The 15,845-nt window shown below is 35.1% G+C and overlaps 1 protein-coding gene across 3 annotated transcripts in view; it reads left to right on the forward strand.

Moving 5' to 3' along the window:
- PRKG1 (protein kinase cGMP-dependent 1) overlaps positions 1–15,845 on the forward strand; it is a 1,181,528-nt gene that overhangs the window by 1,075,548 nt on the left and 90,135 nt on the right. For all 3 annotated transcript variants that reach the window (XM_030864960.2, XM_030864959.2, XM_060286056.1), the window contains one exon: positions 494–568. In XM_030864960.2, coding sequence (XP_030720820.2) covers positions 494–568 — 75 coding nt within the window. The remainder of the gene's footprint in view (positions 1–493; positions 569–15,845) is intronic.

Here is a 15,845-nt window from a genome sequence, read left to right on the forward strand (position 1 = left end):
TTTAGCCCAGCATTCTAGATACCCTGACCCTCAGATGAGATCATTACCCAAGGGCCTGAGATAATAGCTACTCCAGTCCCCTTATAGCCAGCCCCCCGGTCCCCCAGCAGAGTGTCAAGTTCCTCTGTACAGGTTTTTTTAAAAAGTGTGTGTAAAAGTGATAAAGCAACATTTAAATTTAAATCAGCAAACATGCTATATGTTTCATGCCTATTTTGTTTTTTAATACTCACAACACACAAAGCCATTTGCATGTATTAACATTATAGAGGTTTAAAATTAAAATGTAAAATCTCACAGCACTTTAAAAGAAGTCCCTGCTCTCAATTTATATCATTATCACATAAGTTTCTTAATAATGTACCTAGATTAAATGTTTGAATTCATTTTTATTTAGATCCTTTCAGATTGTTTCAATATATCATTGACTAGGTTGTCATTGTTACAGTTTTGCAGAGGATTTATCCTAATCACTGTGTTTTTCCTCCGACAGCTCTTTCAAGCATTTGATTGGAGGACTGGATGATGTTTCTAATAAAGCATACGAAGATGCAGAAGCTAAAGCAAAGTAAGTGAAATTTTGGGGGGGGTCTTAATTTTGATTTTCAAAAAACAATTTTGAATAGAAATGAGATCAAATATTTTGTTGGACATAAAGCTCTACACTCTGACAGGAAGAAAGTAGCTACTTAAGAGTAAAGATAAGCAAACTATTCAAGGTAATTATTACATAGTATACTTGCTTAGTAAGTACCTCTCTCCTTGAACATGAAACCTTAATTTTGTGAGGAAGATCATCTGGACAAGGGAAAATGGTTAGTTTAAAATCCAGTAAAACAATTGAATGTTAACACATTATTTCTTCCACTGAAAACACTTTCTGAATGAATTGCGGCTGTGTTCACCAGTTGCTTGTGAAATTGTATGAAAAATAATAACGCTGGAAATATTTTCTCGTGAATACACCGTTGCTTTACATTGAACTTTGTCGATGAAAATTAATCAGTGGATCTAAAAAAGAAGTGGAAAATTTTATTCAAGTCAAATTTGAGGATTATAACCTGGGAAGAGCAGCTCAGAAAGCTCTGAGAACTGTTCTGCTTATTAGAAGTCAAGGCACAGTTAAACAAGTTATTTGAGACAGAGGGCTGTACATCAAATGATGTATTATTGACATAATCCAGATCTAAGTGTCATATGACCCCTTATGAGTTCAAGCAGGAAAGTTATCATTAAGGAGTTGTCTTATTGACGCTAGGAGAATGTTGCTCTTTTTGGTTCAGCAGATATCTCTGCCTATGGGGAAGGTTTGGTCGATGCATAATACAGATACACAGGCACAGTGAGGGGAGAGAGGAGGCCAAAGGGCAGAGTAAAATTTTTGTTTGAATTTTCTTGTCTTGCCATAAAATGAATTTTAGTTCACTTCAATGACACTAAGTTACCATAATGATATGAGATAGTACATATGCCATTAATTGTCATTTTTGTATAACAAAGTACATCTTTATCTACTAGAATAATTTACTTTAAAACAAAGCTTTAACTTTTTTTTAAACAAAAAATGTGAAGTAATTTGAGATTGGCTTTTTCTGCAAAATTGTTAGGTTACTTTTTTAAAAAAGTGTAATCTATATAATTCTCCTCTTTCTCCCAAGAAAGTAACTTAAGTAAAACCAATTTAGTATTTGATATCATACAGGATACCTGAAGGATTAAATCAACAAATATCAGTAAGTAGATAGTGCAGGGGAAGAATTTGATTGGTTGGTCTTGTAGTCACTTAAAAAACAAAAGGAATAAAATAATTTCTTTTGCCTTGAGAGCCTATGAAGATTAAAGATTTGGGCTAGAACTAATTGACTAATTACTATTATTCATTTTGACTGATAAAATTGTATTATTTTCAAAGCTGTATAAAGATATTCACATTTTCTTCTCTATATAGTTTGCTTTTGTTTCCTCTGTTCCTTGGAGGGACACAGACTTACATCCTGTAGTCAAATGCCAGCAGTGCCTCTGCTAAGATTTGCGGAGGAAATTACACAAAGCCAGTTTTAACATCAAACTCCACACAGTCCTCAGTATTGCCTGTACTGTGGCTGATTGGTATTAATTTTCTGGTTTTCTACATTAGGTTAAAATACATATTAATGCTAAGTTTAGACTTTAGTTTCTGGTAGTTACACTAGTCATCCTGAGATGGTAGAGGGGGGCCATTTAAGGTACCTTATCAGTTTTAAAAGTTATAACACTTTTTTATTATTGGACATTATCCCTAGAGGAACATTTTCTTGCAATATAAAAGCTCATATTTATAATTTATGGCAGCAAAGTTTTTCTTGAGTTTATATATTCAATTAAGGTTACTATGGGTCATTTTATATATATTTATATTTGTATATATACATATACACACACACCACTTTATATAAATGTGTATTTATATATACAATTAGTGCTCATCTTTAAAATTTGTCTAGAATCTACCTGAGCAACTATTTAAATATTTGTAGAGTTACTGGGAAAGTCAAAGGTCTTTTAAACTAAAATATTCTTTGATCTATTTCTGTTTCTCTGTTAAACTTTAGACAGATTCTCTAATGAAAGTTTTCGTATAACTCCTATTTACTCTACCCAAAGTCGAGGCCAGTCACTGGCTTAAAATTGATCAGTGGCAGGAAAGCAATTATGAATTAGTTATATCCTTCTCAGTGTACTGTTGGCCTTACAAAGGTTAAACTGTGTGTGTATCTCATGAATTCTGGGCATTTATGGGTTCACTTGCACATGCTTCAACTAAAGGTAGGAAGTAAAACAAATACACTGAAATTCAGATTCAGACAATTTAGAAGATAGGTGTGGCAACAGTTCTTCACATTGGAAGAGAATCCATCTGTATGAAAAACATGACTCTGAATGAGGACCAGAAGCCTCGAGTTCTGTTCCGGGCTCTGTCATTTCCAACCAAGTGATTTTGGTCATGTCTTAACAGCTGTCTCTCAGTATCATTATCTTATCTATGAAATATTATTTTTGTGATTTAATTAATGGTGATATGTAAAAATACTTGGTAAATTATAAAGGGCTATAAAAGTGGATGGTGTTGTTTGTAGAAGTAATCATTGGAAATATACCCTAATGCATTTGCTAGATGGTTTGATTTATACACAATTATTGCACATGTATTATGTAAACTAATTTTATCTGGGCAAGGAGTCTTTAATCTTATGTAGGCAAACTAGTCTCAATTTAGTAGAGTGTTGTAAAATTAAACCTAGACTGGAAAATATCCATAAATATCAATTTTATAAAAATAGAAACAGTTAAAAGAAAGTTCAATTATGATTAAAGAACAAAACGGGCAATGAAATGATGACCTACATCTAAGTATTGTTATTTGAACTATTAAATTTAATAGATTACAAATTAGCCATTATATTTATACTTGAATATAAATCAACTAGGATAAATTAGTTTGAATTTTTCTATTCAATTAATACTAAATCCAAATGAGTACATAACCCACATACCTTAATATTGATTATTATTTAGAAAATGGGAATAACTTGATTAAAAAAAGTCTAGGATCATTGATCTAAATTCCAGAGAGATTGATAATGTAAACTTTATTCCTCAAAATAGCTAAATAAATAAGTAAATACTGGAGCAGGTGTTGTGATGCTTTTTACACTGTTAGCATTTTATAGCTTTCTAATAAATAATTAACATCTGAAGATTTCTGAAGTTGAAAGCATCTTTTTAATTAGGTATCCTATCACCCAGAGTAGGTAAACTGTAAACTATTCCCCAGGGAAAACTTTTTAGTTGAACTAACACATTTAAACATCTATTTGTGTTAGCACTCTTTTCTCTGTGTTGGATTTCTTCCCCTTAAGTACATTATGCCTTCACTTTGTATTTAAGGAACTTATAAGTTTTGCCAGCATTGCAGGAAATCCAGGAACGGGCTCTAATCTAAATTCCCTGGGTAATTTTGTTAATGCCTCTAAATTTCTATACAGATCGCAAATTCTGTACCATTTAGAATTGAAGTCATGATTTGGCTCCACTGTGTGAGCTTTGTTTTTCAAAGTCCCCTTGATTTTGCAAAATCCACTAAAGATAAGATTAATATTTTTTAAAACCCAACTGTAATGATCATATTATTTATGCACGTGAAGTTATTGTTGGTATTGCCTCATTGACTATGCCTATTTGCATTAAAAAGAAAAAAGTAGGACTGACTTTAAAAATCAATTCAGTTGAGACATTTAGAAACTCAATCATAAGAAACTTATTAGCTATTAGCACAACCAGGCTTCAATGGCAGAAAACAGACCATCCCTTTCAGAGAAACCATACCAAGCCTTCGGTTTGGATGGCTGGTCCAAGAAGATTGACTTGAAAGAAATATCCCAGTGAAATGGTTCTCAAAACTGCTCTGCTGCAGGATATGTGCCCTTAGCTTGTCTCACGAGATATATTTCCTACAAAGAAAACTATTCGTGACAGAAACTTTACCTTTATGACATGTTTAAGCTTCTCTTGATTGCTGCTAATTATCCACTAAGGACTTCTCTTTTTAAAATATGAAGTTATAACCACAAAGACATTAGAAGAGACAACCTTAGAGGGAACGTAAGGTTCATTAAACCTTATTTAGAGCAGAAAGCATATATGATGAAACGTACACATTATTTTCCTTAGAGACTGTGTATTCATTCATTTAATAAATATTTAGAAATTTACTCATGATGAGTCAGGCGTTGTATTTTACAGTGTGCATAGCAAATAGAAAACATATTTTCTAATAGTAAGGATCTTGCAGTTTAGTAGGGAGCCTGATGTGTAATTCCATGATTATTTTCAATATTTACTTCTAAGAATAAATTATGATACTTAGTATGATAAAGTACTGTTTTGGTAGAGAGACCTATCTCCATATTTACACCTTGTCTTGTAAAAAAAAAATAAATAAATAACCATCCAGAAAATCAAATAGAAAAATGAAGATGTTCTATTTCATTCTAAGTACTTCTGATATATGAATACAGAGTACTTCTTAAATGAAATATTTTCAAGTTATAGTATCATTTCATTCTTATTGTTGAATATTGTACTCAGCAGTTATAGGCAAAACATCTCTTTTTCTGAATAAAAAAACCTATATATATTAGCAAGTTAAGTTGAAATATACTATATTTATATTTATTATAATCATAGGAATTTTTAATATAAAGGTGGCTCTCCAATAAGGTGATTTACATATACCACAGCTATATTCCGAGATTAGGGTCATATAGAGCGGAAAAACAAAACAACAAGTTAAAGTCAGTGTTTTATTTATAATGATGTTTATTTTTAATTAAAACGTTTTATATTTTCACTTTAATAGAAATAATACAGTGATATAGATTTAAAAAATAAAAATCACAGTCTAAACAAATCAAGTACAACTGCTATTAACTATCTTTGTGTTTTAAAATTATACTTGTAGTCATTTACAACTTTATATCCTGCTTTTTTCAGTTTAGCACCCATCATATTATAAACACTTATGATACAATTATGTATACTTCTTAAACATCATTTTGGTGAGGACCTGATAACACAATGAGTGGAGCCTAGTATTTCAGACTGATTCAATTTGTACCCTTGTTGATTCAATTTACTGTGCTTTTGAAAGTAATTCCTGATCACTTTTTCAAAAAAAAAAAAAACCAAACAACAAAAAAACCCCTCTAAATTGTTCCCATCTAACAGCATTTTTCAAATTATTTTATGTCATGACACTCATAGAAAATGGGTATAGAATATGGTACCAATTGGCTCAGCTGCCCTAGATTCTATCCTGCTGCTCTGAAGGCTGAAGGGATTCATATCTAAGCCCTTCACTTGAGAAGCTCTAACAGCTATATGAGTATAGATTCATCAGTGCATTTATTTATGATCTAAGTTGATGATTCTTATATTATTTTCCATTAGGAACTCTTTCTTATGGCAAAATCTCTGTAAATCTCTGAGTGTGGTCATGTTTTTTAATCTACATTACTTGGTAGATAGGTAGGTAGGTAGGTTGATAGATAGATAGATAGATAGATAGATAGATAGATAGATAGATAGATAGATAGATTTAAAGACTTCCTGCAACGATCCGGCAGCCCATGATGTAACAGCATCATTCATGTTCATTCAATTTGTCATATACATTCATATATTTAACAAATATTTTCTGTGTGCCTACAAAATGCTACATATAAAGCAATGAATAAAACAGATATGCTCCTTGCCTTCATGGTACCTGTGGTCCAGTGGAGGAGAGAGAGCCACATTAATTATTCTGCGAAGATTTCCCTGAGGAAGTAACATTTTAACTATATTTGAGCTGAATTTTGAAGAATTAGCTGGAACGGACTGGGAAAGAATTAGATGGTATTAGTTGGGTAAGGAAGTGTAGATAGCATTCTAGACGGACAAACAAAAGTACATGTACAAAGCCCCCAAGATAGGAGACAACATTATATATTCAAGGAACCAAGGTACCAATATGGCTGGGACTTAGAATATACAAGATGGAGATCAGATGTTAAGGATTTAAAGAAAGCACTTCAGGCTTGTAAGCTAGCAACTGAGATGAGTTGGTTTATAATTAAACACTCTTTCCTCTGATTGGAGGAGTGAAAAAGTGAAAGCAAGGAGAACAACCAGAATATTTTCCTGGTAAAAGCTGATGGTAGACACGGGACTAGAACGAGAGCAGTGTGAGTAGAGAAAAGCATTTGAGAGCTAGTTAGGTGGCAAAGCCAACAGGTCTCCTTAAGGAAATAGATATTGGTGATGAAGGGGAGAAAGGTCAGGGATGATGCAAGGATGTTTGGTCTGGAAATCAGCGGCAGGCAGTAGCATTCACGAAGACAGAGGGATGGTTGCCAGATTTGGAGAGTGGAATAATCATGACTTGATTTTTGCTTAGGTTAAATATGAGGTGATTTTGAGACATGGTTAGGCAGGTCTGGAACTCAGAGAAGAAGTTGGTATTTATGTGAGAATAATGAGAATTTAGATGGTAAGTGGTAATTAAAGATGTGGATGAGAGAGAAAGCAGTGTATGAAAGGAGTATGCACTGAGGATTGATTCTTGAGGAACTTTAGCATGTAAAAATCAGGGAAAAGGAAAGGATATCACACAAAAACATCCACAGCCAAAGACTGAAAACAAGAGAAGAGAGTAGAAGGAAAACCAGACGGCATCACAGAAGACAAAAACGGAGTGTGTTTCAAGAATGGAGGAGGAGACCGTGATATTGTGTGTTGTTGAGAGTTCTAGTGTGTTAATTAACAAGTGGCAATTGAATTTATCAAACCACTGGTTCATTTTCATCTTAGGATGGAGTGGTAGGGATCAAGTCCCCTAAATGTATTGAAAATGAATATGATTTGAAGAAGTAAGAGTCAATAAACTTATACAGAATTAGAAGAAATTTCAAGGAAAATAGCCAGAATTGTGTAGTGGATGATTATGGATCATCAGTATTGAGAGAGAGACGAACATGTTAAATCCAGTAAAGAAGGAGAGAGTATAAGATTGAGGGAGTTTAAGCAAGACGGTCTCAGGTCCTTTTAACAAAAGACAAAAGCCGAACTTCAAAGAAGTCAGACCATATCCCTGGGTAAAGGTTATACCACTTTGTGAAGTTATATTTTTTTAATTTTTTAAATTAATTTCTATTGGAATATAGTTGATTTACAATATTGTGTTAGTTTCTGCTGTACAGCAGAGTGAATCAGTTATACATATACATATATCCACTCTTTTATAGACTCTTTTCCTATATAGGTCATTATAGAGTATTGAGTAGCATTTGCTGTGCTATGCAGTAGGTTCTTATTAGTTATCTATTTTATACGTAGTAGTGTGTATATGTCAGTCCCAATCTCCCAATTTATCCCTCCCTCCCTTTCCCCCTTGGTAACCATAAGTTTGTTTTCTACATCTGTGATGCTATTCCTTTTTTGTAAATAGGTTCATTTGTTCCATTTTTTGAGATTCCACATATAAGCGGTATCATATGACATTTGTCTTTCTCTGTCTGATTTACTTCACTCAGTATGTCAATCTCTAGGTCCATCCATGTTGCTGCAAATGGCATTATTTCATTCTTTTTTATAGCTGAGTAATATTCTATTGTATGTACGTACCACATCTTCCTTTTCCATTCTGCCAGGACATGGAAGCAACCTAAATGTCCATGGAAGTGATTTCTTAGTTAAGAAAGTTTTCACTTTTCTGTCTCACATTATGTAGTATTTCTTTAGGTTTAAATATTGTCCTCTCTCTAAAGAAATGTAAAACTTAAAAATTCTCCTAAGAGGAATTAAACATTTTTTCCTAACATCATAGCATAAATTTGCATATAAGTTCCTTCTCCAGAGATAACATGAGCCTTCCCCTGAGCACAGAGAGGAAAAAGCAGCACTGAACAAGAAGGCACTAATAGGCAAACCCCCCTCGGAACCACCATTTTTGGCCTGGCCTACTCCCCTCACCATGTACCTCAGTGCAAAATGTTCACTTATTCTCTGCCTCGACCCAGAAAAGGGACTCTCATCGTAGATGCACATAATACAAAAAGAAAAGTTAAAAGTAAACAAGAAAGATGAAACTATGGTAAAAAGCCAGAAGTAAGGCTAAGTCTACAAAGCAGGACCTGTAGCATCATCACCCAGGAAAAGAGTGATGTACAAAACATTTAGATGCACCAGGGTTGACTGACTTATTGCTGCTGAACCAGCGAAGCACCGCTCACTTCTCCCGACTCTAGAACTATAAAGAATGTTGCCTGCATATGGGCCACTCTTTTGGCCCTTTTGATGTAGTCCAAATAAATAGTTTATTACTATTGCTATAATTAGTCCTCACTGATTTAAAGCTCCCCTCTGTTTACAAGACTATTTGCAAAGGAACATTTTAGTCTGATATTTTCAGGATTACTTTTGGTGCCAGCTTTGTTGTTTGACACAATGTGACAGCATTGATGTTCTCTCGTTACATTTGATTACCAGAGATAATCAAACGGTTATCTGATGGTTGCTCTGTGCTCTTTGACTTGCAGAGGGAACTACCTATGTTGCTCCGACCTTTGAAAATTCACTCATCAAATGCACCTCAAAATACATGAGGCTATGCAAATCAGAAAAGGGATGTATTGTTTGGTAACATCTTCCCAAATGCCCCAGGGTCGTCTAGCATCTAACTAACATGAGATTTTAAATGCACAATCAAATGCACGTGGGGTTGCTCTTTTGAACACCCTGACTTTGAAATTTTGGCCTTTCTTATTAGTGTTTGTCTGCCAAGCATTTTAGAGTAAAGATCTTAGTATTCCCACAATCTTATCAACAACTTACTTCAACCAACTTGGTTTTGATCTAAGCAATTCTCAGGGAAATGAGCCTGGAAAATTGTTTTTCCCCCTATGGAAAGAATTCAAGTGAGTAATATCCTGTCTCAAACTGGGAACTATATGCCAATTAAATGGAAAGAACACTAAGAATGGTATGAAATAGCCCTCAAACCAGAATTAGAACTTGCTGACCACTTCTCAGGTTGAATAGTCAGAAGACAATCCCATTCTCTGGGCAATAAAAATTGTTGTCCATTTTATGGCAGGGCAAAGTATAGGAGACTTGAAAAACTTGCAGCAGTTCGCCCTGAACTAATAAGTTGGCTTTCAGCTGTGCAAGAGCTGTTTGCTTTTCAAATTCTAGTACATGTAATCAGGCTGGGAAGAAGTATAGAAGAGTTTCTAAGGCCACCAATGCTAGCAGATTAAGACTTTAGTGTGACTTGTGACTACAGAGAGCATCAAAGTACATTTTTTCTTTCAAGGGCAGTGAGACTGATTTTTTTTTAAAAATGATCTTCAGGATAAAACTACTTGGTCTTGGGTAGAAGTATTTTTATTTGTTTCATTAAAAATTTTAAAACTCTCAAAGGTCATTTGCTAATTTCTTCTCCATTGCACTTATCTTTAAGACTCCCTAAGTAGCAAGACTTTATAAAGGTGGATCTCAGCATGTCCTTGCATGCAACCTTTTCTAATTGACAGTGCAGAGGACTAAAGATAATTGAAAATCTAGTGCTGCTGACTTGCTTGGTGGATGCAGACAAGCCATTTAATTATTGACTCTGTCTTCTTCTGAAAAGGAAGGATGATTCTTTTCCACTGTTGTCATATTAGGTAGCAACAATTGGAAATTACTTTCAAAACATCAAGGGCTCTTTAAATCCTAAGGATATTTTAGTCCTGTGTGGCGATAAGGTCAGCTTTTCCAGAGCCCCAAACTTCCATAGAAAAGAGAGCAATCCAGTGCATGTGTCTTTTTGTTAGGTTTTGTTATGTTCTAGAGCCTGTGGTGATATCGTACCTTTAAAAAGCGAAAGAATAGTATCTATTAGTATTATTAGTTATAGATCCCTTGTGTTCTCAGTAATTTCAATCGAAAAATAATAATATGTGGCTAAAATACCTTTTCTTCTTCAGTGAAGGGAGTCTCTCTCACAGGAGTGAAGATAGCATATAGCATAATTCTAATCCTGCTTTACATTCAAGATTGGGCCATTCTAGAGAGAAAACCTATGAACCTAGTGAGAGCAAGGCGGATGCTCAGTGCTGAAAGAGGTCCTTCTGGCAAAGTCATGCTCACATAGCAAGAGGAATATTTCCTTGGAGTTGGGAGACCTGGGCCTTAGTCAGAACAATGACATCAACTTCTCCATGTGATCTTAATCATAAGGTCTGGAGCCTACCACCTCTGGACCTGTTTTCTAATCTGTAAAAATGATCATTTTGAAATCCTTTCTAGTTCAAATTGCTCAGAGCAATGACATCAACTTCTCCATGTGACCTTAAACATAAGGTCTGGAGCCTACCACCTCTGGACCTGTTTTCTAATCTGTAAAAATGATCATTTTGAAATCCTTTCTAGTTCAAATGCTTAGAATGTGGAAGTTAACAAGCCATTCTTTTAGAAACAAAACTCCCTTTTATATAAACAATATTTTCACCTTTGCTGTTTTCTAAATTGATAATGAAGACATCTTTGTGACCGTCAATAGAAAACACCCTTAAGGATCCTGGAATACTTTGTGGATCTATATTTTAATAAAAGTCACTAAGTTATAGTTCTTTCCTCTCAGAACCTGAAAGTATTATTGTTAGTGCTTACTTTATTCAAAATACTTAAAAATCATGCAGTTTTGCTTGAAGTATGTTTTGATAACTCTTAGTAGTTCAATAAATTAGCCTTTAGAAACAGAGCAGTTTCCATTTTCATCATTATACATACAATTTTCTCTTGCCAATGTGACATTTAGATATGATAATAAGCCATGCTATCTTTCAACAAAATGCCATTAGAAAATTATAGAGTGCCTTTGAAACTGGAAATGTTATACCAACATTTCCCCCATGAATCCTTTTAGAAAGAAATAATTTTTAAATAATGAATTAAAATGGCAGCATAAATCATTTTGATACAATGAACATAATACACCATGTTAATTTATGTCTTTAAATTGTTATTTGAGAAAGATGAGATATCATAAAAGTCAAGCATGGCTGTTGCTCACAGACATTTGTGTATATCACACCAGTTTCCTCCAATGTGTGAATTGCAAACACTAGTCAACTTTATAAACTGTATTAATTACTTCAGGAAACCAGCCTATTACTCTAATATTCAGAAACTGTTCAAACGTTTTAGACAACCTAGGTAAGTTACTGATTGAGCGTATTGCATAGTAATGATCCTAATATCCTCACAAAGGGGATAAAGCAGCTTCCTAAAATGATTAAGATCTCTTTCCGTTTAAGGACTTGGTAGGTATGACTCATAGGGTGATATTCCCCATCAGTTTTTCTAAGTTTTTTGTTAAAATGGCTCTGCTTTATTTTTTTAAGCACAGTGTGCTTATTGTGCTAGTAAAACTTGCTTGTCAAAATATAAAAATTTAGTAAAACATACATTTTACTGAAAATGACTTTGTTCTTCCAAATCAAGGTCCCTTGCTCACCATGCTGGTAAGGAGATTAATTTTGGACACTCCTCTGGATGGGGCTCATCGTTTTTCCTCTTAAGCCTCTTAACTTTATTATATTACATGTACAATTAAATTAATGATGAAGAATATGCTTTAGTCTGTATAACAATTCTTCATTTCAAATGGGATACAAAATGTTGCCTTGAGATGAAAAAGACCGTTGAAGAGATGACACCTTTATAACAGACCAAATGACCAATGGTGCTTTTTTGAGTGATGACATGTACTAGGACCATATATGAGCAAAATTCTGAAGGTCTCCTAATCCCATTATTTAGAGGTTTTTATTATGAAGACAGATTTCATTATGTTGGCACAGTCGATTAAATAATTGACCCCTGTGATTGAAGACAACCTTCAATTCCTTACCCCTGTCCACAGGTTGGGGTTGGAGCTGAAAGTTCCAACCCTCTGACCATGCCTTGCTCTCTCTCGTGCCCCGCCCCCATCCTGAAACTATCTAGGGACCTCCAGCCACCAGTCATTTCATTAGCATGCCAAAGAGGCATTTATCACTTCAGGGATTACAAGGGTTTTAGGAGCTCTGTGCCAGGAACAGGGGCAAAGACCAAATATTTATTTCCCATTAGATTACACCAGTAGATGCCAGTACCATACACCCACCACTCAAATCATGACAATCAAAAATGTCAGTAGACGTTGACAAATATTTTCTAGGGGAACTGGGGTGTGGAGGGAGGACAAGATCTCCCCTGGTTGAGAACCATTGGTATAAAGAGAAGACAAATAAATACAAAACTGTGGAGCAGAGGGGACACTAAAATTTTATTAGTATCAGAGTACAGAATTTAATCTGATGTTGAAAATGAGCCTTACTTTCCTGTACTTTCACTTCTAGGAGAAAAGTTTAGATGTGATAAAAGTGTCACAGTTGGCATCAGACAAGACTGAGTTCCAGAAGCGCAGTGTTGACCAAAATTTAATTCAGTTGCTAGGATACAAATTATACAAAATAATTTATCCACATTCAATTAAGATTTCTACATTTCTCCCTAATACTCAAGATTTTAAAAAATTCTTCTCCTTCAAAGAAGCAGAATTTTAAGTGAAATGGGACAATGAATTCATTGGGAGAATCTGGCTCACCAGGATGCTAAAACTTTGTTGTTGTTTTGAGATGTTGGAGTTAGTAAATTTGCCAAAGCTGGAAAACTACACAGTCTCAGTTTGTTCCACACATCGTTGACTGACATTTTTCACATTAGATGCTGAGTCACTATAATAGTCTCAAATGTAATTACTTTGTGTATAATACAATGAATTTTCTTTCTATTCATATAACCCCTTGGGTTGTACTGGTAAAACATGGCATTGTATTAAGATAGAAAACACAAAAACAGATTTTAGGTGAAACTAACGTCTATAATAGAGGACTGATATTACATTGGTAATAAAATACAAGTGTATATTGTGAAATTGAATGCACTACAAAAGAGAACAATGTGCTGCAGGCAAAAATGAAGTGCTTTAGAGGACTAGAAGTCACAGATTTGACAGTTCCTCCAAATAGTAGCATTTTTACATTACAAGTTCTGTCAACATGGTTTCATTAACTTATAGAAATAAAGGGCACAACATTCCTTAAATTCCACCTTTGTGGTAATCACAAACAATGGATTCTGCCCACACAATGCTGTATTGTCATCCTGCTGCCTATTGACATGATTACTATTCCCCATGTGCTTTCAAGAGCCCGACCCGGGTCAATTTGACGCCTTGCTGATTAACTGAAAGAGCCAGAAATAATTAGAGAGACATAGCCATGTCAATTGATGAGATGTTGGCATCTGTACAACCTCAACATTTGAAATGCAGAAAATGTTGAAATTTCTGTGCAAGAAAGTTAGCAAGAATTGGGGAGTACATAGGATCTGGGATTATTAAAAAGACTCCAAGGAGAATAATAATTTAAGATAGGGCTTCCCTGGTGGCGCAGTGGTTGGGAGTCCGCCTGCCGATTCAGGGGACATGGGTTCGTGCCCTGGTCCGGGAAGATCCCACATGCCGCGGGGTGGCTAGGCCCGTGAGCCATGGCCGCTGAGCCTGCGTGTCCAGAGCCTGTTCTCCGCAACGGGAGAGGCCACAACAGTGAGAGGCCCACGTACAGAAAAAAAAAAAAAAAAAAAAAAAAATTAAGATAGTAGACTGCTGGGATTATTATAAAAGAATAAACCTTTAGAGTGTTGTTCAAACTGTGGGTTACAAACCACTAGGGATCGTAAAGTTCATGTAGTGTATCATGACCAACATTTTTATTATTTCAGGTGCACCATACGTAGTAGTATTGATTTGTTAGTTTTTTCCCGTGTGTGTGTATGTATGTGTGTGTGTGTGTGTGTGTGTGTGTAAAGGATGGCTATGATGAAAAATGTATCTGTATCCAAAAAGATTTGGAAACTAATAAATCAATATAAATGCCTCCCTCCCAATTCAGTTGTAGTATTCATTGTACTTTCATTTTACTTTTAAAAAATATATGTTTTTTATTGTGTGCATTGAATAGTTAGACTTACCTTGTGGCTACAAATTACACCCTCTTGGTCAACTAGGTACCTTAAAATGCATGCAGTTGAATTCAAGGATAAGACAAAAGAAAGTGAGAGGGGCAAGGGACACATCCATCAATATGCAAAATAAATGTCTGTGTAGTCATTTCCATATCAAAGGACAGTACATCATTATTGTGAAAAATTGTCAACGTTTTTTTAAGTTGAAATATGATAGCCATGTACTAAGCAAAGAGAATACAAAACAGATATGTTCTCTTCTTGAGAAACTTAAAATCTAATAAATGCAGCAATTATATTGTTGATTGCCATGTTATTTAATGAGGGGAAGTATGGAATTCTATATGAGCACTTAGAAGGGGCATCAATATCAGCCTAAGGATTTTAACTATTTTTACCAAAACATTCTTCTGTATAAGGAAAACTACAGGAATGTTTTGAGCCAAGGGAGCATTTAGCTTGTGTAGATTTGTTTGTAAATATCTAAGGATTCTGTTGTCTATAATGCTGTAAGATGTGGTTGCTAACAACGTTTTGATAAAGTATAGTTTAAAACTTCCTTTATCCTTAGCAGTTCTCCCTCTCTCCCCCTGGAGGTATATATCTGTGACTGGAGAGGCTGAATAAGATGAAGAATTTCAGTCATTCTCCCAAACCCCTCAGGTCCTGGTAGACTGATTTCCATTTGCCACTTATCAATATTAATTCATCACAAGCCTTCACCTGCATTTCAAAGGAGTGACCCTGATCAGGTTATATTTGAAGTCAATGTTTATAGATTCAACAAAAGCAAAAAATAAACTTACCCTAGGTTTGGGGACTGCTTGTCAGCTTTTTAGAGCCACCTATTTAATGAGTGTTCTCATTTACATTCTGAAGCTACCTCTTCAGAATTTGAAAGCTTTAATAATCCTGTAATCACCATAGATGCTTATCAATATGGGTTTACCTCTGCATTTGTTAAAGACATAGACCGTATCTGTTTGCTATAAAATATATAGTATAGGGCTTCCCTGGTGGCGCAGTGGTTGAGAGTCCGCCTGCCGATGCAGGGGACACGGGTTCGTGCCCCGGTCCGGGAAGATCCCACATGCCGCGGAGCGGGTGGGCCCGTGAGCCATGGCCGCTGAGCCTGCGCCTCCGGAGCCTGTGCTCTGCAACGGTGAGAGGCCCGCGTACCGCAAAAAAAAAAAAAATCTATATATATATAT

Source organism: Globicephala melas, chromosome 16, assembly GCF_963455315.2.
Source record: "Globicephala melas chromosome 16, mGloMel1.2, whole genome shotgun sequence".
In the NCBI taxonomy this organism is placed as follows: Eukaryota; Metazoa; Chordata; class Mammalia; order Artiodactyla; family Delphinidae; genus Globicephala; species Globicephala melas.